General features: G+C 35.8%; 1 protein-coding gene across 6 annotated transcripts in view; it reads left to right on the top strand.

Moving 5' to 3' along the window:
- The window catches only part of LOC144446079 (prominin-1-A-like), a 205,878-nt gene that overhangs the window by 22,697 nt on the left and 160,332 nt on the right, over positions 1-22,849 (top strand). For all 6 annotated transcript variants that reach the window (XM_078135771.1, XM_078135770.1, XM_078135772.1 and 3 more), the window contains exons 3-5: positions 885-1,090; positions 6,180-6,300; positions 11,336-11,402. In XM_078135771.1, the coding sequence (XP_077991897.1) occupies positions 885-1,090; positions 6,180-6,300; positions 11,336-11,402 (394 nt within the window). The remainder of the gene's footprint in view (positions 1-884; positions 1,091-6,179; positions 6,301-11,335; positions 11,403-22,849) is intronic.

Genomic DNA, 22,849 nt, shown 5'->3' with positions numbered 1-22,849 from the left:
ACAGTCTACTAGTGACAGTGGTGTAGTTCAGTTCAGTTTGGCAATTTATCCATTAAAAAAGATCTATTGACAGCTCTTTTGTATTTAGCATATAGCCAAAATTTAAAACTGAGAAAGAATAGTACCATAATTACCCTGATTTTAACCAGCTCAGCCACGAAAACTCCCGCTTGACCATGTAGACAGGAAGTTAGGCGTTGAGTAATGGATATAAGAACAAACGCGCGTAACCTCTGACCGGTTGACTGAAAAGATGACATCATCGATCCTCTCATTGGCTACGTGTACTGTCTATCCCAATGACATGAGAGAACTGGTGATGTTTTTACTCAATGGCTGCCAAATTGGGTAGTGAATAATAATGATTTACCAATTAACAGAAAAATGTTAATATATCATGAAGACTACATTAAAGTATGGTGAAAGCTCATCTGTACAAAAGTTCAGTATTGCACTGAAATGTACAGTTAGCTGACCAAAGCTTACATTAAAGTGTCTATTTGGGTGGGGGTGGGGGTCTATGTCTGCTATGAAGACATGTCTTGTTTCACACAGTGTCAATTACAAATGTAAATGCTGTTTTTTCTTGTTTTACAGGGTGTCGATTACATGCTGTTTTTTCTTGTTTTACAGGGTGTCATTACATGCTGTTTTTTCTTGTTTTACAGGGTGTCAATTACATGCTGTGTTTTCTTGTTTTACAGGGTGTCGATTACATGCTGTGTTTTCTTGTTTTACAGGGTGTCGATTACATGCTGTTTTTTCTTGTTTTACAGGGTGTCGATTACATGCTGTTTTTTCTTGTTTTACAGGGTGTCGATTACATGCTGTTTTTTCTTGTTTTACAGGGTGTCGATTACATGCTGTTTTTTCTTGTTTTACAGGGTGTCGATTACATGCTTGGCTTTATCATTTGTTTCCTGATAGGACTTCTCTACATTCTTATCATACCCATTGTTTGTTTCTGCTTCTGTTGCTGCCGCTGCTGTGGTAACTGTGGTGGTAAACGAAAACAAAAAGTGACCAAGTTTAGCACTTGCAAGAGAATATATTTTTCTATATCTCTGCTTCTGATCACTGCAGTTATGGGGTGAGTCATCATACTATTTGATTCATTTCATTCCGATTTTCCTATTAAAAATTATTATCGATAAGTCAGCTATTACTTAGAAAGCTAGCACAGATACAGACAAACACTATTATTGTAACATTTTGATGTACATATATTAGTAAGCTATCAATGGATTTTTAATTATTGTAACATTTTAATGTACATATATTAGTAAGCTATCAATGGATTTTTAATTATTGTAACATTTTAATGTACATATATTAGTAAGCTATCAATGGATTTTTAGCACAACTGAACTATAACTGTATATTCATAGTTCTGTCAATTTTGAAGTTCTTCATGATATACATGTAAGTATTCACAATTTTGAATCTTTATGGTTAAAGCTACACATAGGTTCAAAAAATATCACATTAGGTGTTATTTACAGAAAACCAGGAACTCCTGTAGATATCTTCACCAATGAACTTGAAAACACTTTATGGAAGCTGAACAAAATTTGATTGCGTTATTACAGGTGACCTTAATATTGACTTTTCAAATTGTGACAATAAACACCAGCAACAACTAATGGGGGGGGGGGGGGGGGGGGGGGATGGGTGACTGGACACCTACTAGCTTTTCATTAGCTATCTTCCAGCACCCAGTCACATTTGTCATTTTCATTATTTTCATTTCATTTTTAGCACAACTGAACTGAGGTTCAGTAGTGCTATAGGGATCGCCCGGCGTCTGTCTGTCTGTCTGTCTGTCTGTCTGTCTGTGTGTGTGTGTGTGTATGTGTGTAAACAACTTAAAGTCAAAAACTGCTGAACCGATTGCCATGATATTTGGTGGGTCCATTACCTTGGGTGTCTAGTTGGGAAATTGTTCAAATCAAAATGATCGCATCACAGATGTGTGATTTGGGTCAAAAAATGTGATTTTTGGTCAAAAAACTTAAACTCAGAAACTACTGGGCAGATTGGTGCGAAATTTGGTGGGAAGATTCTTTAGGGGGTGTAAAGTAAGATTTGTTCATGACATGATGATTCCATCAGTGATATGCAAATTAGGGCTAAAAATGTGTCTTTTTGGTTAAAAATCTATAATTCCAAAACTACTGAGCAGATTGGGCTAAAATTTGATGGGGATGCATCTAGGGATGTATGGACGAAGATATATTAAGCATACAATGATTCCATGAGTGATATGCAAATTAGGTGTAAGAATGTTCATTTTTGGTCAAAAACTTATATCTCAAAAAGTACTTGGTCAATGAGTCTGAAACTTGGCGAGATGTTTCTGAAACTGTTATCCTGCAGATTTTCTTCAAAATATTTTGACAAAATTGGTCCTAGCAACCATGACCACGCCCTTTAGCAACAACCAAATGGCAGTATATTTTGGTCAAATAACAACATCATCTGGTAGGCAAGTGAGTAAACATTCAAAAAATGTGTGCAAATACCCTAGCAACCATGACCACGCCCATAGCAACAGCCAAACAGTGGTGTATTTCACAAAGATAACAACAGGGTTTGATAGACAATTGAATAAACATTCAAAAAATGTATGTAAATTTGCATAGCAACAAGACCACACCCATAGCAACAGCCAAATAATCACGTATTTTGCAAAGATAACAACAGGAATAGAAAGACAAATGAATAAACATTCAAAAAATGTATACAAATACCCTAGTAACCATGACCATGCCCATGGCAACAGCCAAACAGTGGTGTATTTCACAAAGATAACAATGGGGTTTAATAGACAATTGAATAAACATTCAAAAAATGTATTTAAATTTGCCTAGCAACAAGACCATGCCCATAGCAACAGCCAAATGATCACGTGTATTGCAAAGATAATATCAGGAATTCATACACAGGTGAACAAAAACATACATAAATGTATGCAAATATATCTAACAACATGACCACGCCCATAGCAACAGCCAAATGATAGCATTTATCGTAAAGATAGCAACATGGTTGGATAGGCAACTGGATAGTTATTCAGCAAATGAACACCTATTGTTAGCATGGACTAGCATATGGATAAACATTTAAAACTGTACAGTTGTGCTACAACGCCATTGGTGGTATTTTTATTTATTAATTTGTGTTATTGCGAATAAAGAACTTATATACATATGTTCAGTAGTGCTATAGCCATGGTGTGTGTGTGTGTGTGTGTGTGTGTGTGTGTTTGTGTGTTTGTGTGTGTGTGTGTGTGTGTGTGTGTTGTGTGTGTGTGTGTGTGTGTGTGTGTGTGTGTGTGTGTGTGTGTGTGTGTGTGTGTGTGTGTAAATGACTTAAAGGCAGACTGATTGGCTTGGTATTTGGTGGGATAGTACTCAGGACGTATAGATGGAAAATTGTTCAAATGAAAATGATAACATCAGAGACATGCGTTTTGGGTCAAAAAACATGATTTGTGGTTTTCAAAAATGCTTTGACTCAGAAATGAAAGGTTCTTGTTCTATTGATGCAATGAAACCATTAAATCTTTTATGGGCTACTTCACATGTCAATGTCAATGGCATCAAGATTACCCTCTGTTTGAGTTTGCTTGGAAACACTGTTTTTAGCATAGCTGAATGAAATCATAGACACTCTATGATTTACACAGGTTCATTCATGCTACAGACATGATAAAGAGTCTTGTTTGTGTCAAAAAGTGGGACTTTTGGTCAAAAAATTTAGACTCTAAAACTACCGGGCAGATCGGTCTGAAATTTGGTGGGAACATTCTTAGAGATATTTAGATTAAAAATTGTGCAGGATATGATAATTCCATAAGTGATATGCAAATTAGCTGGAAAAATGTGTCTTTTTGGTCAAAAATCTTTAATTCCAAAACTACTGAGCAGATTGGGCTGAAATTTAATGGGGATGGATCTATGGGAGTGCATATGAAGAAATATTTTAAGCATATATATATGATGATCTCATCAGTAATATGCAAATTAGATGTATAAATGTGAAGTTTGTCAAAAACTTATATCTCAAAAAGTACTTGGTCGATAAGACTGAAACTTGGTGAGATGTGTCTAGAAGTGTTATTCTGCAGATTTTTTCTAACATTTTGACAAAATTGGCCCTAGCAACCATGACCACACCCTTAGCAACAACCGAATTGCATCATCTGTTAGGAAAGTGAATAAACATTCAAAACCTGTATGCAAATTTCCCTATCAACCATGACCACGCCCATAGCAACAGCCAAATGATAACATCAGGGATTAATATACAAATGAATAAACTTTCAATTAATGTATGCAAATATACCTAGCAACAAGACCACACCCATAGCAACAGCCAAATGATCACGTATATTGCAAAGATAACAGGGATTTGTAGACAAGTGAACAAACATTTAAAAAATGTATGCAAATATGTCTAGCAACATGACCACGCCCATAGTAACAGTCAAATGATTGCATATATAATTATATTGCAAAGATAACAACATGGTTGGATATGATAGGCAACTGGATAGTCAACTCATTCAGCAAATGAACACCTATACCTAGCATGGATGAACATGTAGATAAACATTTTTATAAACTACAATTGTGCTACAATGCCATTGGTGCTATTTTATATTTGTTTTACTGGAAATGTCTAAATTAGACTTATGAATCCTGTGACTCAAATATTACATGATCAATGCTATAGCCAGACGAAACAACTACTTAGGGGGTAGAACAGAAGTCTATACAACAGAGTCAATTTCAATGTGCAGGAAAACTGATGCAATAAAACATGACAAAAGTTATACTTCATCAATGTATTGCTCAAAAAAATGTAGTTTGAAAGATTGTGCTTAATTTGTTGAGCTAATGTTGGTAGGGATAATCTTATTGGGACCTACATGTACATGTACAATGTAAATTTACATTTTAGCACCTAAAATGCACTTAGTGAGTGAACATGATAGTCAAGATTTTAATGGAGGTAAAGTCTAGTATCACAGTATTGACTCATAATACTAAAATAATAAGACAATGAAGCAGAGATATATAGACAAACAAATTGATATTTTCGTTGTTTAAAGTTTGTGGCTAATGACTTTTTCATTTGGCTGATTGAAAATGAACAGTATTAATCCAACATGAAACCAACAACTGCATTGAGAGTGTTTACTGTCTTTAAAATGTTTTGTGACATATTGTGAGAACACTTGTTAATTACTTTTAGTCCATGTCAGAGAATTATAGAAGTCATTCAATAAAATCAGTTTTGATGGTCTTCACCCTGGAAAAAGACCCAAATCAATATGAATACCCGTGGAAAACTGACGAAAAACCCTGGAAAGCCCTGGAATTTTTAGCTCCGCTGTCAGGTTAGGTTAATTCTCCATTGGCGTCTGTCTTCCGTCCATCAACTTTTCTACTTTAATCTCCTTCTCCAAAACTCCCGGGTCAATTGACCTGACATTTGTTGTGTAGGTGTCATTTGATGAGCAGATATAAGTTTGTTCAAGACTAGTTGATTGGGTCATTTTTATGCAAATTATGTCTAAAAATACAATTTTTGGTAAAAATGCTTCAAAAATCTGCTTCTCCAAAACTACTGGGCCAATTGAGTTGAAATTTGTTGTGTAGGTGTCTTGGGATGAGCAGATATAAGTTTATTCAAGACAAATTGAGTGGGTCATTAATATGCAAATAAGGTCTACAAATAGAATTTTTGGTAAAATGCTTCAAAATCTTCTCCAAAACTATTCAATTGAAATTTGTCGTGTAGGTGTCTTGGGATGAGCAGATATAAGTTTGTTCAAGACAAGTTGATTGGGTAGTTAATATGCAAATTAGGGGTAAAATAGAATTTTTGTGAAATGGTGACTATATTGTAAAAGTACAATATTTTACCAACTTTCTGTGTGAAATGTGTTCTGTAGTGTGTGTGTGAGTCATCATACATGTATAAAACCACTAACCACTTTATTACTTTGCTAAAACAAAATTGCATAGTGGAAGAGCTGAACAGCAGAACCACTTCTACACATGTTACAAAAACAAAACAAAAAAGAACAAAAAAAACCAGCGGAGCCATTCTGACGGATAGGTCACTTGTTTTTCCAACTATTAACAACTCCCTTCTATATTTTATGACAGGGTTGGAGTTGCCTGCACCAGTTTATCAAATGACTGGATAACAAAAAGCAATAAAGAAATCTATGATTCCTTCAATAATATCTTGATTGATTCTATTGAATATCTGGATGGTACAGTTACAGTAAGTATAAGATGTGTGTAGTGATGCAGTCTGTGTGTTGAGTTAGAAGCAGTGATGTAGTCTATGTGTTGTGTTGAGTTACAAGCAGTGATGCAGTCTGTGTTGAGTTAGAAGCAGTGATGCAGTCTGTGTGTTGAGTTAGAAGCAGTGATGCAGTCTATGGGTTGCACTTGAAGCAGGAATGAAGTGTATGGGTTGAGTTAGAAGCAGTGATGCAGTCTGTGTGTGGAGTTACAAGTAGTGGTGCAGTCTATGTGTTAAGTTAGAAGCAGTGATGCAGTCTGTGTTGAGTTACAAGTAGTGGTGCAGTCTGTGTGTTGAGTTAGAAGCAGTGATGTAGTCTATGTGTTGAGTTAGAAGCAGTGATGCAGTCTATGGGTTGCATTGGAAGCAGGAATGAAGTGTATGGGTTGAGTTAGAAGCAGTGATGCAGTCTGTGTGGAGTTACAAATAGTGATACAGTCTATGTGTTGAGTTAGAAGCAGTGATGTAGTCTATGTGTTGTGTTGGGTTAGAAGCAGTGATGCAGAGTTAGAAGCAGTGATGCAGTCTGTGTGTTGAGTTACAAGTAGTGATGCAGTCTATGTGTTGAGTTAGAAGCAGTGATGCAATATATGTGTTGAGTTACAAGCAGTGATGCAGTCTGTGTTGAGTTAGAAGCAGTGGTGCAGTCTATGTGTTGAGTTACAAGCAGTGGTGCAGTCTATGTGTTGAGTTTCAAGCAGTGATGTAGTCTGTGTGTAGAGTTACAAGCAGTGATGCAGTCTGTGTTGAATTACAAGCAGTGATGCAGTCTGTGTTGAGTTAGAAGCAGTGGTGCAGTCTATGTGTTGAGTTAGAAGCAGTGATGCAGTCTATGTGTTGAGTTAGAAGCAGTGATGCAGTCTGTGTGTTGAGTTAGAAGCCGTGATGCAGTCTGTGTTGAGTTAGAAGCCGTGATGCAGTCTGTGTTGAGTTACAAGCAGTGATGCAGTCTGTGTTGAGTTAGAAGCAGTGATGCAGTCTTTGTATGTGGATGTGTGTGTGTGTGTGTGTGTGTGTGTGTGTGTGTGTGTGTGTAAACAACTTAAAGTCAAAAACTGCTGAACCGATTGCTATGATATTTGGTGGGTCCATGACCTTGGGTGTCTAGTTGGGAAATTGTTCAAATCAAAATGATTAACAGTGTGTGATTTGGGTAAAAAAAACCGTGATTTTTGGTCAAAAAACTTAAACTCAAAAAGTACTGGGCAGATTGGGCTGAAATTTGGGTGAAACATTCTTCAGGGTGTTTTTACTAAGAATTGTTCATGGTCTCATCAGTAATATGCAAATTAGGATTAAAATGTGTCAAATTAGGTCAAAAATCAATAATTCCAAAACTACTGAGCAGATTGGGGTGAAATTTAATGGGGATGCATCTGGAGGTGTATAGGTGAAGAAATATTAAGCATATTATGATCTCATCAATGATATGCAAATTAGGTGTAAAAATGTGAATTTTGGTAAAAAACTTGTATCTCAAAAAGTACTTGGTCAATGAGACTGAAACTTGGTAAGGTGTTTCTGGAAGTGTTATTCTGCAGATTTTCATCAAATAATTTTGATACAATTGGCCCTAGCAACCATGACCACACCCTTAGGAACAACCAAATGGCAGTGTAGTTTGATTAAAATAACATCATCTGAGGCAAGTGAGTAAACATTCAAAAAATGTATGCAATATCCCTAGCAACCATGACCACGCCCATAGCAAAAGTCAAACGGTGGTGTATTTCACAAAGATAACAACAGGGATTTGTAGACAAGTGAACCAACATTCAAAAAGTGTATGCAAATATGCCCAGCAACAAGACCACGCCCATGGCAAAAGCCAAATGATCACAGATATTGCAAAGATAACATCAGGGATTCATAGATACATTGTAAGTGAACAAACATTCAAGAAGTGTATGCAAATATGTCTAGCATCATGACCACGCCCATAGCAGCAGCCAAATGATATTGCATGTATATTGCAAAGATAACAACAAAGTTGGATAGGCAACTGGATAATCATTCAGCAAATGAACACCTATACCTAGCATGGATCAGCATGTGGGTAAACAATTTTTAAAAACTACTGTTTTGCTACAACGCCATTGGCAGTATTTTTAGCTCCGCTGTCAGCGAAAGCTGAAAGCGTAGCTTTAGGTATAGGTGGGTATTGAGGTATAGAGAGTAGAGTGAATCATAGGTGTCCGTCAAACTTTTATATTTTTACTATCTACTCCGGAAGTGACAGTCGGAATTCTTCGATATTTGGTGTGCATGTTCCCTGGGGGGAGGCTATTCAGATTTGTTCATGCCAAGTTGATCTGTGCCATTTTCAATTTTTTATGATTTTTTTCATAAAATGTCATTTTCATCAACTCCTTGAAAACCTCTTATTAGATTGCTTTGATATCTGGCGTGTTGATGCGCAGGGGGTAGCTTACTCAGATTTGTTAATTTCAAGTCAGCACATCCTCATTTTTATTTTTTATGATTTTTTTTTTGTAATTTGAAAAAAAAATGAATATGTTAATGAGCATAATGACCGACGCCATATTGGAAATCAGTCGACGAGACTTTAAGTAAACTGCCACTTTTCAAAAGACACTTGACGTCAAACAAGCAATGTAATATGTGCTATAGTCATAATTCTACGCATTGGGCGCCCAAATGACAAGCGTTTGTTCGAAACAGGGTTGTAAACTTCAAATCCAATTCTGCACCCTTCTACATAATCAGCCAGTCCGCAACATCCTCATTTGCATACTCTATCCTGATTCGACCAGAAGCTGTAGGTGACCTCATTTGACCGAGCGATTTTCCACAGCAAGTATCTTGAGTATCACAGGACGTTCTTGGTACTCACAGGGGCGTGTAATATTGCATAGATTGTTGTTTTCCAGGTCTACAGACTAAATATAACAACCTTTTGAATATATATTCCTACCTGGTACTCACTAAAATCACACTTCAGACCCACTATAAAAGTGTAATGTTTTCAGATAACATGTAACTTGTGGTTAATTCTATATTGTCGTGCAATTTGGAATGACAGTGAACCAGAATTCAGACAACTTGCGTAAGGAAGGGCATGCCAGGCATGCGGTTGAAGTTATGGCCGACAGTTCACATGTAAAGTTAAACGACATGAACGTGTCTTGCCTTTCCAAAATGCAAATATTTGGCAAGTAAATATAATTAAAATAATTACAACTTTAATTTGGCTTCAGACTTTGCATTATGTTTTGCGTATCTTTCCCCGTTTTACATGTAAATCCGAAAAGGTTCTCTCTCATCATGTCATCAGTGTCAGTGATCATACCGCGCGGGGCTGCTTTGAGTATGAGCGAAGTGAGGCATGTTGAGGTATTTTGTTGAGAATTATAAATATTGCGAAATGTCAAGTACAAGGTTTAAATACAATGGAATGATGAAAAAAATGGCAGAGTCTGCTGACAGGCACCGGTCACAAGAAACACTGTGAATTAAAATATCAGACGATGTATGTATTAATCGCCGACAATCCACCCGTATGCACGAGGGACTAACCCGGAAGCAAGTCGTTGTCAGCCATACATTACAGTGGTAACATCGTCCGAGAAATCGCTGCGTTCAGAGTGTCATTATTCACAGAATTGTTGTTTTCGAGTGAAAACCCGTCTTGAATTGTATAACTCTAACAAATGAAGACATGTCAAGTTATATTTTGAAAGTTGTATCGCTAGTTTGAGACGATTTTCTCACGTACTATAGTACTATCGAGGCTTACTTGGAAGTAGTAGGACCTTACTCCAGTTCATCGGGAAGTTTAGCCAGTCCGATAATTCTTTCTGGTTTAGTTTACAACACTTTTGATCACGCAGATTTTGTTGTTGTAATGAAAAGAAATAAAAAAAGAGATCATTTCAACCATTTCGTTGTGTTTTCTTTGTGAAAGGTAACCGAACATGAACGAGTGTTACCACTGTAACGTATGGCTGAGAATGACTCTCTTCCGGGTACTTGAGATTGTCGCCGTACGGAAACTAAGATGGCGATTAATACATTTCTTCCCTATATATATCTACCACAACTAGTACAAGTTGAATGTTGTTGACTTTGTAAATTTGTTAGAAAATTGAAATTCAAATTGCCTCAAAATTATTTTAGATCCCTAGTTTATTTCATTCATCATTAAAATTTTCCAGGGTTACAGCTGTAAGACACTGGAATTACTTATAGCCAACCTCAAAATCCTCTTTTTTTCTTTTTCTTGTGTGCATTTCCCAGTCATTTTTTTCTGAGATTTTGTGCAATTTTTCATAACAGTAGATTTTTGTCATAAATGGTGACTATGGTATAAAAGTACAATACATTACCAACTTCTGTGTAAAATGTGTTTTATAGTGAGACATCATATGAAACCACTAACCACTTTATTGCATCGCTAAAACAAAACTGCATAGTGAAGAGCTGAAGACCTGAACCACTTCTACATGTCACCAAAATAAAAAATTAAATTAAAAAAACAAACAGCGGAGCTATTCTGACCGATAGGTCGCTTGTTATGTTACGGTATGCTGGTGGAGGTAATTACTTCATGTACATGTACATGCATTTGTATTGGGATCGTCGTGTGTTGAAAATAGGACATCCCCACAGTAGAACAAGTTTTTCACTAACTACTTTTACAAATGGTGGAATTGATCAATGAAATTTTTCATGTTTGTCCGTCTTCCCAGAACACTCGCTATATAAATATGCATTTTCAATTTTTGGAAGCAGAAATCAATTAATTCTTACCTTGGCAAGTATCACTCAAACTTGCCACCATGTTGAATACACAAGGGACACTTGTAAAATCTGGACTTCCATGATTTTATCCACAACTAACCTCCTCATACGTGGTACTATATGTAGAATTTCCTCACAACTTGTATTTTTGTACCCATTTCTATATTGATCGGGCCCTTAACTAATATCTACCCTGCATCATCTAAGGACCATGTCAATAATGTTTATATTCTGCTTTTCCCCATAATAGCAACTGGACCACATCGCTGTTTCAGAGTTTCAGAAAACATCAGACTATTTTATTGCTGATCTTGAAAGTAAGTAAAAGAGTTATTGTAGTATTCATGGAAACGTGTAGGAATTACAAGATTAATACTACTACAGAATGATGACAGAGTAACGCCTAGTGTAGGAATTACAAGATTAATACTACTACAGAATGATGACAGAGTAACGCCTAGCGTAGGAATTACAAGATTAATACTACTACAGAATGAAGACAGAGTAACGCCTAGCGTAGGAATTACAAGATTAATACTACTACAGAATGAAGACGGAGTAATGTCTAGTGTAGGAATTACAAAATTAATACTACTACAGAATGATGACGGAGTAATGTCTAGTGTAGGAATTACAAGATTAATACTACTACAGAATGATGACGGAGTAACGCTTAGTGTAGGAATTACAAAATTAATACTACTACAGAATGATGACGGAGTAATGTCTAGTGTAGGAATTACAAGATTAATACTACTACAGAATGATGACGGAGTAATGTCTAGTGTAGGAATTACAAGATTAATACTACTACAGAATGATGACGGAGTAACGCCTAATGTAGGAATTACAAGATTAATACTACTACAGAATGATGACAGAGTAACGCCTAGTGTAGGAATTACAAGATTAATACTACTACAGAATGATGACGGAGTAACGCCTAGTGTAGGAATTACAAGATTAATACTACTACAGAATGATGACGGAGTAATGTCTAGTGTAGGAATTACAAGATTAATACTACTACAGAATGATGACGGAGTAACGCCTAGTGTAGGAATTACAAGATTAATACTACTACAGAATGATGACAGAGTAACGCCTAGTGTAGGAATTACAAGATTAATACTACTACAGAATGATGACAGAGTAACGCTTAGTGTAGGAATTACAAGATTAATACTACTACAGAATGATGACGGAGTAACGCTTAGTGTAGGAATTACAAAATTAATACTACTACAGAATGATGACGGAGTAATGTCTAGTGTAGGAATTACAAGATTAATACTACTACAGAATGATGACGGAGTAACGCCTAGTGTAGGAATTACAAAATTAATACTACTACAGAATGATGACGGAGTAATGTCTAGTGTAGGAATTACAAGATTAATACTACTACAGAATGATGACGGAGTAATGTCTAGTGTAGGAATTACAAGATTAATACTACTACAGAATGATGACGGAGTAATGTCTAGTGTAGGAATTACAAAATTAATACTACTACAGAATGATGACGGAGTAATGTCTAGTGTAGGAATTACAAGATTAATACTACTACAGAATGATGACGGAGTAATGTCTAGTGTAGGAATTACAAAATTAATACTACTACAGAATGATGACGGAGTAACGCTTAGTGTAGGAATTACAAAATTAATACTACTACAGAATGATGACGGAGTAATGTCTAGTGTAGGAATTACAAAATTAATACTACTACAGAATGATGACGGAGTAACGCCTAGTGTAGGAATTACAAGATTAATACTACTACAGAATGATGACGGAGTAATGCCTAGTGTAGGAATTACAAGATTAATACTACTACAGAATGATGACGGAGTAACGCCTAGTGTAGGAATTACAAAATTAATACTACTACAGAATGATGACGGAGTAACGCCTAGTGTAGGAATTACAAAATTAATACTACTACAGAATGAAGACGGAGTAACGCTTAGTGTAGGAATTACAAGATTAATACTACTACAGAATGATGACGGAGTAACGCTTAGTGTAGGAATTACAAAATTAATACTACTACAGAATGATGACGGAGTAACGCCTAGTGTAGGAATTACAAAATTAATACTACTACAGAATGATGACGGAGTAACGCCTAGTGTAGGAATTACAAAATTAATACTACTACAGAATGAAGACGGAGTAACGCTTAGTGTAGGAATTACAAGATTAATACTACTACAGAATGATGACGGAGTAATGCCTAGCGTAGGAATTACAAGATTAATACTACTACAGAATGATGACGGAGTAACGCCTAGCGTAGGAATTACAAGATTAATACTACTACAGAATGATGACGGAGTAACGCCTAGTGTAGGAATTACAAAATTAATACTACTACAGAATGATGACGGAGTAACGCCTAGCGTAGGAATTACAAAATTAATACTACTACAGAATGATGACGGAGTAACACTTGGCGTAGGAATTACAAGATTAATACTACTACAGAATGATGACGGAGTAATGCCTAGTGTAGGAATTACAAGATTAATACTACTACAGAATGATGACGGAGTAACGCCTAGTGTAGGAATTACAAGATTAATACTACTACAGAATGAAGACGGAGTAACGCTTAGTGTAGGAATTACAAGATTAATACTACTACAGAATGATGACGGAGTAATGCCTAGCGTAGGAATTACAAGATTAATACTACTACAGAATGATGACGGAGTAACGCCTAGCGTAGGAATTACAAGATTAATACTACTACAGAATGATGACGGAGTAACGCCTAGTGTAGGAATTACAAAATTAATACTACTACAGAATGATGACGGAGTAACGCCTAGCGTAGGAATTACAAAATTAATACTACTACAGAATGATGACGGAGTAACACTTGGCGTAGGAATTACAAGATTAATACTACTACAGAATGATGACGGAGTAATGCCTAGTGTAGGAATTACAAGATTAATACTACTACAGAATGATGACGGAGTAACGCCTAGTGTAGGAATTACAAGATTAATACTACTACAGAATGATGACGGAGTAACGCCTAGTGTAGGAATTACAAAATTAATACTACTACAGAATGATGACGGAGTAATGCCTAGTGTAGGAATTACAAGATTAATACTACTACAGAATGATGATGGAGTAACGCCTAGTGTAGGAATTACAAGATTAATACTACTACAGAATGAAGACGGAGTAACGCCTAGTGTAGGAATTACAAGATTAATACTACTACAGAATGAAGACGGAGTAACGCCTAGTGTAGGAATTACAAGATTAATACTACTACAGAATGATAACGGAGTAACGCCTAGCGTAGGAATTACAAGATTAATACTACTACAGAATGATGACGGAGTAATGTCTAGTGTAGGAATTACAAGATTAATACTACTACAGAATGATGACGGAGTAACGCTTAGTGTAGGAATTACAAGATTAATACTACTACAGAATGAAGACGGAGTAACGCCTAGTGTAGGAATTACAAGATTAATACTACTACAGAATGATGACGGAGTAACGCCTAGTGTAGGAATTACAAGATTAATACTACTACAGAATGATGACGGAGTAATGCCTAGCGTAGGAATTACAAGATTAATACTACTACAGAATGATGACGGAGTAACGCCTAGTGTAGGAATTACAAAATTAATACTACTACAGAATGATGACGGAGTAACGCCTAGTGTAGGAATTACAAAATTAATACTACTACAGAATGATGACGGAGTAACGCCTAGCGTAGGAATTACAAGATTAATACTACTACAGAATGATGACGGAGTAATGCCTAGTGTAGGAATTACAAGATTAATACTACTACAGAATGATGACGGAGTAACGCCTAGTGTAGGAATTACAAGATTAATACTACTACAGAATGATGACGGAGTAACGCCTAGTGTAGGAATTACAAAATTAATACTACTACAGAATGATGACGGAGTAATGCCTAGTGTAGGAATTACAAGATTAATACTACTACAGAATGATGACGGAGTAACGCCTAGTGTAGGAATTACAAGATTAATACTACTACAGAATGAAGACGGAGTAACGCCTAGTGTAGGAATTACAAGATTAATACTACTACAGAATGAAGACGGAGTAACGCCTAGTGTAGGAATTCCAAGATTAATACTACTACAGAATGATAACGGAGTAACGCCTAGCGTAGGAATTACAAGATTAATACTACTACAGAATGATGACGGAGTAACGCTTAGTGTAGGAATTACAAAATTAATACTACTACAGAATGATGACGGAGTAATGCCTAGTGTAGGAATTACAAGATTAATACTACTACAGAATGATGACGGAGTAACGCCTAGTGTAGGAATTACAAGATTAATACTACTACAGAATGATGACGGAGTAACGCCTAGTGTAGGAATTACAAGATTAACTACAGAATGATGACGGAGTAATGTCTAGTGTAGGAATTACAAGATTAATACTACTACAGAATGATAACGGAGTAACGCTTAGTGTAGGAATTACAAAATTAATACTACTACAGAATGATGACGAAGTAACGCCTAGTGTAGGAATTACAAGATTAATACTACTACAGAATGATAACGGAGTAACGCCTAGTGTAGGAATTACAAGATTAATACTACTACAGAATGATGACGGAGTAACGCCTAGTGTAGGAATTACAAGATTAATAGTACTACAGAATGATGACGGAGTAACGCCTAGTGTAGGAATTACAAGATTAATACTACTACAGAATGATGACGGTGTAACGCCTAGTGTAGGAATAACAAGATTACTACTACTACAGAATGATGACGGAGTAACGCCTAGTGTAGGAATTACAAAATTAATACTACTACAGAATGATGACGGAGTAACGCCTAGTGTAGGAATTACAAGATTAATACTACTACAGAATGATGACGGAGTAACGCCTAGTGTAGGAATTACAAGATTAATACTACTACAGAATGATGACGGAGTAATGTCTAGTGTAGGAATTACAAGATTAATACTACTACAGAATGATGACGGAGTAATGTCTAGTGTAGGAATTACAAGATTAATACTACTACAGAATGATGACGGAGTAATGTCTAGTGTAGGAATTACAAGATTAATACTACTACAGAATGATGACGGAGTAACGCTTAGTGTAGGAATTACAAGATTAATACTACTACAGAATGATGACGGAGTAACGCTTAGTGTAGGAATTACAAGATTAATACTACTACAGAATGATGACAGAGTAACGCTTAGTGTAGGAATTACAAGATTAATACTACTACAGAATGATGACGGAGTAACGCCTAGTGTAGGAATTACAAGATTAATACTACTACAGAATGATGACAGAGTAACACCTAGTGTAGGAATTACAAGATTAATACTACTACAGAATGATGACAGAGTAACGCTTAGTGTAGGAATTACAAGATTAATACTACTACAGAATGATGACGGAGTAACGCTTAGTGTAGGAATTACAAAATTAATACTACTACAGAATGATGACGGAGTAATGTCTAGTGTAGGAATTACAAGATTAATACTACTACAGAATGATGACGGAGTAACGCCTAGTGTAGGAATTACAAAATTAATACTACTACAGAATGATGACGGAGTAATGTCTAGTGTAGGAATTACAAGATTAATACTACTACAGAATGATGACGGAGTAATGTCTAGTGTAGGAATTACAAGATTAATACTACTACAGAATGATGACGGAGTAACGCCTAGTGTAGGAATTACAAGATTAATACTACTACAGAATGATGACGGAGTAATGTCTAGTGTAGGAATTACAAGATTAATACTACTACAGAATGATGACGGAGTAACGCTTAGTGTAGGAATTACAAAATTAATACTACTACAGAATGATGATGGAGTAATGCCTAGTGTAGGAATTACAAGATTAATACTACTACAGAATGATGACGGAGTAACGCCTAGTGTAGGAATTACAAGATTAATACTACTACAGAATGATGACGGAGTAACGCCTAGTGTAGGAATTACAAGATTAACTACAGAATGATGACGGAGTAATGTCTAGTGTAGGAATTACAAGATTAATACTACTACAGAATGATAACGGAGTAACGCTTAGTGTAGGAATTACAAAATTAATACTACTACAGAATGATGACGGAGTAACGCCTAGTGTAGGAATTACAAGGTTAATACTACTACAGAATGATAACGGAGTAACGCCTAGTGTAGGAATTACAAGATTAATACTACTACAGAATGATGACGGAGTAACGCCTAGTGTAGGAATTACAAGATTAATACTACTACAGAATGATGACGGAGTAACGCCTAGTGTAGGAATTACAAGATTAATACTACTACAGAATGATGACGGTGTAACGCCTAGTGTAGGAATAACAAGATTACTACTACTACAGAATGATGACGGAGTAACGCCTAGTGTAGGAATTACAAAATTAATACTACTACAGAATGATGACGGAGTAACGCCTAGTGTAGGAATTACAAGATTAATACTACTACAGAATGATGACGGAGTAACGCCTAGTGTAGGAATTACAAGATTAATACTACTACAGAATGATGACGGAGTAATGTCTAGTGTAGGAATTACAAGATTAATACTACTACAGAATGATGACGGAGTAATGTCTAGTGTAGGAATTACAAGATTAATACTACTACAGAATGATGACGGAGTAATGTCTAGTGTAGGAATTACAAGATTAATACTACTACAGAATGATGACGGAGTAACGCTTAGTGTAGGAATTACAAGATTAATACTACTACAGAATGATGACGGAGTAACGCTTAGTGTAGGAATTACAAGATTAATACTACTACAGAATGATGACGGAGTAACGCTTAGTGTAGGAATTACAAGATTAATACTACTACAGAATGATGACGGAGTAACGCCTAGTGTAGGAATTACAAGATTAATACTACTACAGAATGATGACAGAGTAACGCCTAGTGTAGGAATTACAAGATTAATACTACTACAGAATGATGACAGAGTAACGCTTAGTGTAGGAATTACAAGATTAATACTACTACAGAATGATGACGGAGTAACGCTTAGTGTAGGAATTACAAAATTAATACTACTACAGAATGATGACGGAGTAATGTCTAGTGTAGGAATTACAAGATTAATACTACTACAGAATGATGACGGAGTAACGCCTAGTGTAGGAATTACAAAATTAATACTACTACAGAATGATGACGGAGTAATGTCTAGTGTAGGAATTACAAGATTAATACTACTACAGAATGATGACGGAGTAATGTCTAGTGTAGGAATTACAAGATTAATACTACTACAGAATGATGACGGAGTAACGCCTAGTGTAGGAATTACAAGATTAATACTACTACAGAATGATGACGGAGTAATGTCTAGTGTAGGAATTACAAGATTAATACTACTACAGAATGATGACGGAGTAACGCTTAGTGTAGGAATTACAAAATTAATACTACTACAGAATGATGACGGAGTAACGCCTAGTGTAGGAATTACAAGATTAATACTACTACAGAATGATAACGGAGTAACGCCTAGTGTAGGAATTACAAGATTAATACTACTACAGAATGATGACGGAGTAACGCCTAGTGTAGGAATTACAAGATTAATACTACTACAGAATGATGACGGAGTAACGCCTAGTGTAGGAATTACAAGATTAATACTACTACAGAATGATGACGGTGTAACGCCTAGTGTAGGAATAACAAGATTACTACTACTACAGAATGATGACGGAGTAACGCCTAGTGTAGGAATTACAAAATTAATACTACTACAGAATGATGACGGAGTAACGCCTAGTGTAGGAATTACAAGATTAATACTACTACAGAATGATGACGGAGTAACGCCTAGTGTAGGAATTACAAGATTAATACTACTACAGAATGATGACGGAGTAATGTCTAGTGTAGGAATTACAAGATTAATACTACTACAGAATGATGACGGAGTAATGTCTAGTGTAGGAATTACAAGATTAATACTACTACAGAATGATGACGGAGTAATGTCTAGTGTAGGAATTACAAGATTAATACTACTACAGAATGATGACGGAGTAACGCTTAGTGTAGGAATTACAAGATTAATACTACTACAGAATGATGACAGAGTAACGCCTAGTGTAGGAATTACAAGATTAATACTACTACAGAATGATGACAGAGTAACGCTTAGTGTAGGAATTACAAGATTAATACTACTACAGAATGATGACGGAGTAACGCTTAGTGTAGGAATTACAAAATTAATACTACTACAGAATGATGACGGAGTAATGTCTAGTGTAGGAATTACAAGATTAATACTACTACAGAATGATGACGGAGTAACGCCTAGTGTAGGAATTACAAAATTAATACTACTACAGAATGATGACGGAGTAATGTCTAGTGTAGGAATTACAAGATTAATACTACTACAGAATGATGACGGAGTAATGTCTAGTGTAGGAATTACAAGATTAATACTACTACAGAATGATGACGGAGTAACGCCTAGTGTAGGAATTACAAGATTAATACTACTACAGAATGATGACGGAGTAATGTCTAGTGTAGGAATTACAAGATTAATACTACTACAGAATGATGACGGAGTAATGTCTAGTGTAGGAATTACAAAATTAATACTACTACAGAATGATGACGGAGTAATGTCTAGTGTAGGAATTACAAAATTAATACTACTACAGAATGATGACGGAGTAACGCTTAGTGTAGGAATTACAAAATTAATACTACTACAGAATGATGACGGAGTAATGTCTAGTGTAGGAATTACAAGATTAATACTACTACAGAATGATGACGGAGTAACGCTTAGTGTAGGAATTACAAAATTAATACTACTACAGAATGATGACGGAGTAATGTCTAGTGTAGGAATTACAAAATTAATACTACTACAGAATGATGACGGAGTAACGCCTAGTGTAGGAATTACAAGATTAATACTACTACAGAATGATGACGGAGTAACGCCTAGTGTAGGAATTACAAGATTAATACTACTACAGAATGATGACGGAGTAACGCCTAGTGTAGGAATTACAAAATTAATACTACTACAGAATGATGACGGAGTAACGCCTAGTGTAGGAATTACAAAATTAATACTACTACAGAATGAAGACGGAGTAACGCTTAGTGTAGGAATTACAAGATTAATACTACTACAGAATGATGACGGAGTAACGCTTAGTGTAGGAATTACAAAATTAATACTACTACAGAATGATGACGGAGTAACGCCTAGTGTAGGAATTACAAAATTAATACTACTACAGAATGATGACGGAGTAACGCCTAGTGTAGGAATTACAAAATTAATACTACTACAGAATGAAGACGGAGTAACGCTTAGTGTAGGAATTACAAGATTAATACTACTACAGAATGATGACGGAGTAACGCTTAGTGTAGGAATTACAAAATTAATACTACTACAGAATGATAACGGAGTAACGCCTAGTGTAGGAATTACAAGATTAATACTACTACAGAATGATGACGGAGTAATGCCTAGTGTAGGAATTACAAGATTAATACTACTACAGAATGATGACGGAGTAATGCCTAGCGTAGGAATTACAAGATTAATACTACTACAGAATGATGACGGAGTAACGCCTAGCGTAGGAATTACAAGATTAATACTACTACAGAATGATGACGGAGTAACGCCTAGTGTAGGAATTACAAAATTAATACTACTACAGAATGATGACGGAGTAACGCCTAGCGTAGGAATTACAAAATTAATACTACTACAGAATGATGACGGAGTAACACTTGGCGTAGGAATTACAAGATTAATACTACTACAGAATGATGACGGAGTAATGCCTAGTGTAGGAATTACAAGATTAATACTACTACAGAATGATGACGGAGTAACGCCTAGTGTAGGAATTACAAGATTAATACTACTACAGAATGATGACGGAGTAACGCCTAGTGTAGGAATTACAAAATTAATACTACTACAGAATGATGACGGAGTAATGCCTAGTGTAGGAATTACAAGATTAATACTACTACAGAATGATGACGGAGTAACGCCTAGTGTAGGAATTACAAGATTAATACTACTACAGAATGAAGACGGAGTAACGCCTAGTGTAGGAATTACAAGATTAATACTACTACAGAATGAAGACGGAGTAACGCCTAGTGTAGGAATTACAAGATTAATACTACTACAGAATGATAACGGAGTAACGCCTAGCGTAGGAATTACAAGATTAATACTACTACAGAATGATGACGGAGTAATGTCTAGTGTAGGAATTACAAGATTAATACTACTACAGAATGATGACGGAGTAACGCTTAGTGTAGGAATTACAAGATTAATACTACTACAGAATGAAGACGGAGTAACGCCTAGTGTAGGAATTACAAGATTAATACTACTACAGAATGATGACGGAGTAACGCCTAGTGTAGGAATTACAAGATTAATACTACTACAGAATGATGACGGAGTAATGCCTAGCGTAGGAATTACAAGATTAATACTACTACAGAATGATGACGGAGTAACGCCTAGTGTAGGAATTACAAAATTAATACTACTACAGAATGATGACGGAGTAATGTCTAGTGTAGGAATTACAAAATTAATACTACTACAGAATGATGATGGAGTAATGTCTAGTGTAGGAATTACAAAATTGATACTACTACAGAATGATGACGGAGTAACGCTTAGTGTAGGAATTACAAAATTAATACTACTACAGAATGATGACGGAGTAATGTCTAGTGTAGGAATTACAAGATTAATACTACTACAGAATGATGACGGAGTAACGCTTAGTGTAGGAATTACAAAATTAATACTACTACAGAATGATGACGGAGTAATGTCTAGTGTAGGAATTACAAAATTAATACTACTACAGAATGATGACGGAGTAACGCCTAGTGTAGGAATTACAAGATTAATACTACTACAGAATGATGACGGAGTAACGCCTAGTGTAGGAATTACAAGATTAATACTACTACAGAATGATGACGGAGTAACGCCTAGTGTAGGAATTACAAAATTAATACTACTACAGAATGATGACGGAGTAACGCCTAGTGTAGGAATTACAAAATTAATACTACTACAGAATGAAGACGGAGTAACGCTTAGTGTAGGAATTACAAGATTAATACTACTACAGAATGATGACGGAGTAACGCTTAGTGTAGGAATTACAAAATTAATACTACTACAGAATGATGACGGAGTAATGCCTAGTGTAGGAATTACAAGATTAATACTACTACAGAATGATGACGGAGTAACGCCTAGTGTAGGAATTACAAGATTAATACTACTACAGAATGATGACGGAGTAACGCCTAGTGTAGGAATTACAAAATTAATACTACTACAGAATGATGACGGAGTAATGCCTAGTGTAGGAATTACAAGATTAATACTACTACAGAATGATGACGGAGTAACGCCTAGTGTAGGAATTACAAGATTAATACTACTACAGAATGAAGACGGAGTAACGCCTAGTGTAGGAATTACAAGATTAATACTACTACAGAATGAAGACGGAGTAACGCCTAGTGTAGGAATTACAAGATTAATACTACTACAGAATGATAACGGAGTAACGCCTAGCGTAGGAATTACAAGATTAATACTACTACAGAATGATGACGGAGTAATGTCTAGTGTAGGAATTACAAGATTAATACTACT

The sequence above is a fragment of the Glandiceps talaboti genome, chromosome 15, assembly GCF_964340395.1.
Source record: "Glandiceps talaboti chromosome 15, keGlaTala1.1, whole genome shotgun sequence".
NCBI lineage: Eukaryota > Metazoa > Hemichordata > Enteropneusta > Spengelidae > Glandiceps > Glandiceps talaboti.
The sequence above is the reverse complement of the archived record's forward strand: the minus strand, read 5'-3'. Positions and strand labels throughout refer to the sequence as shown.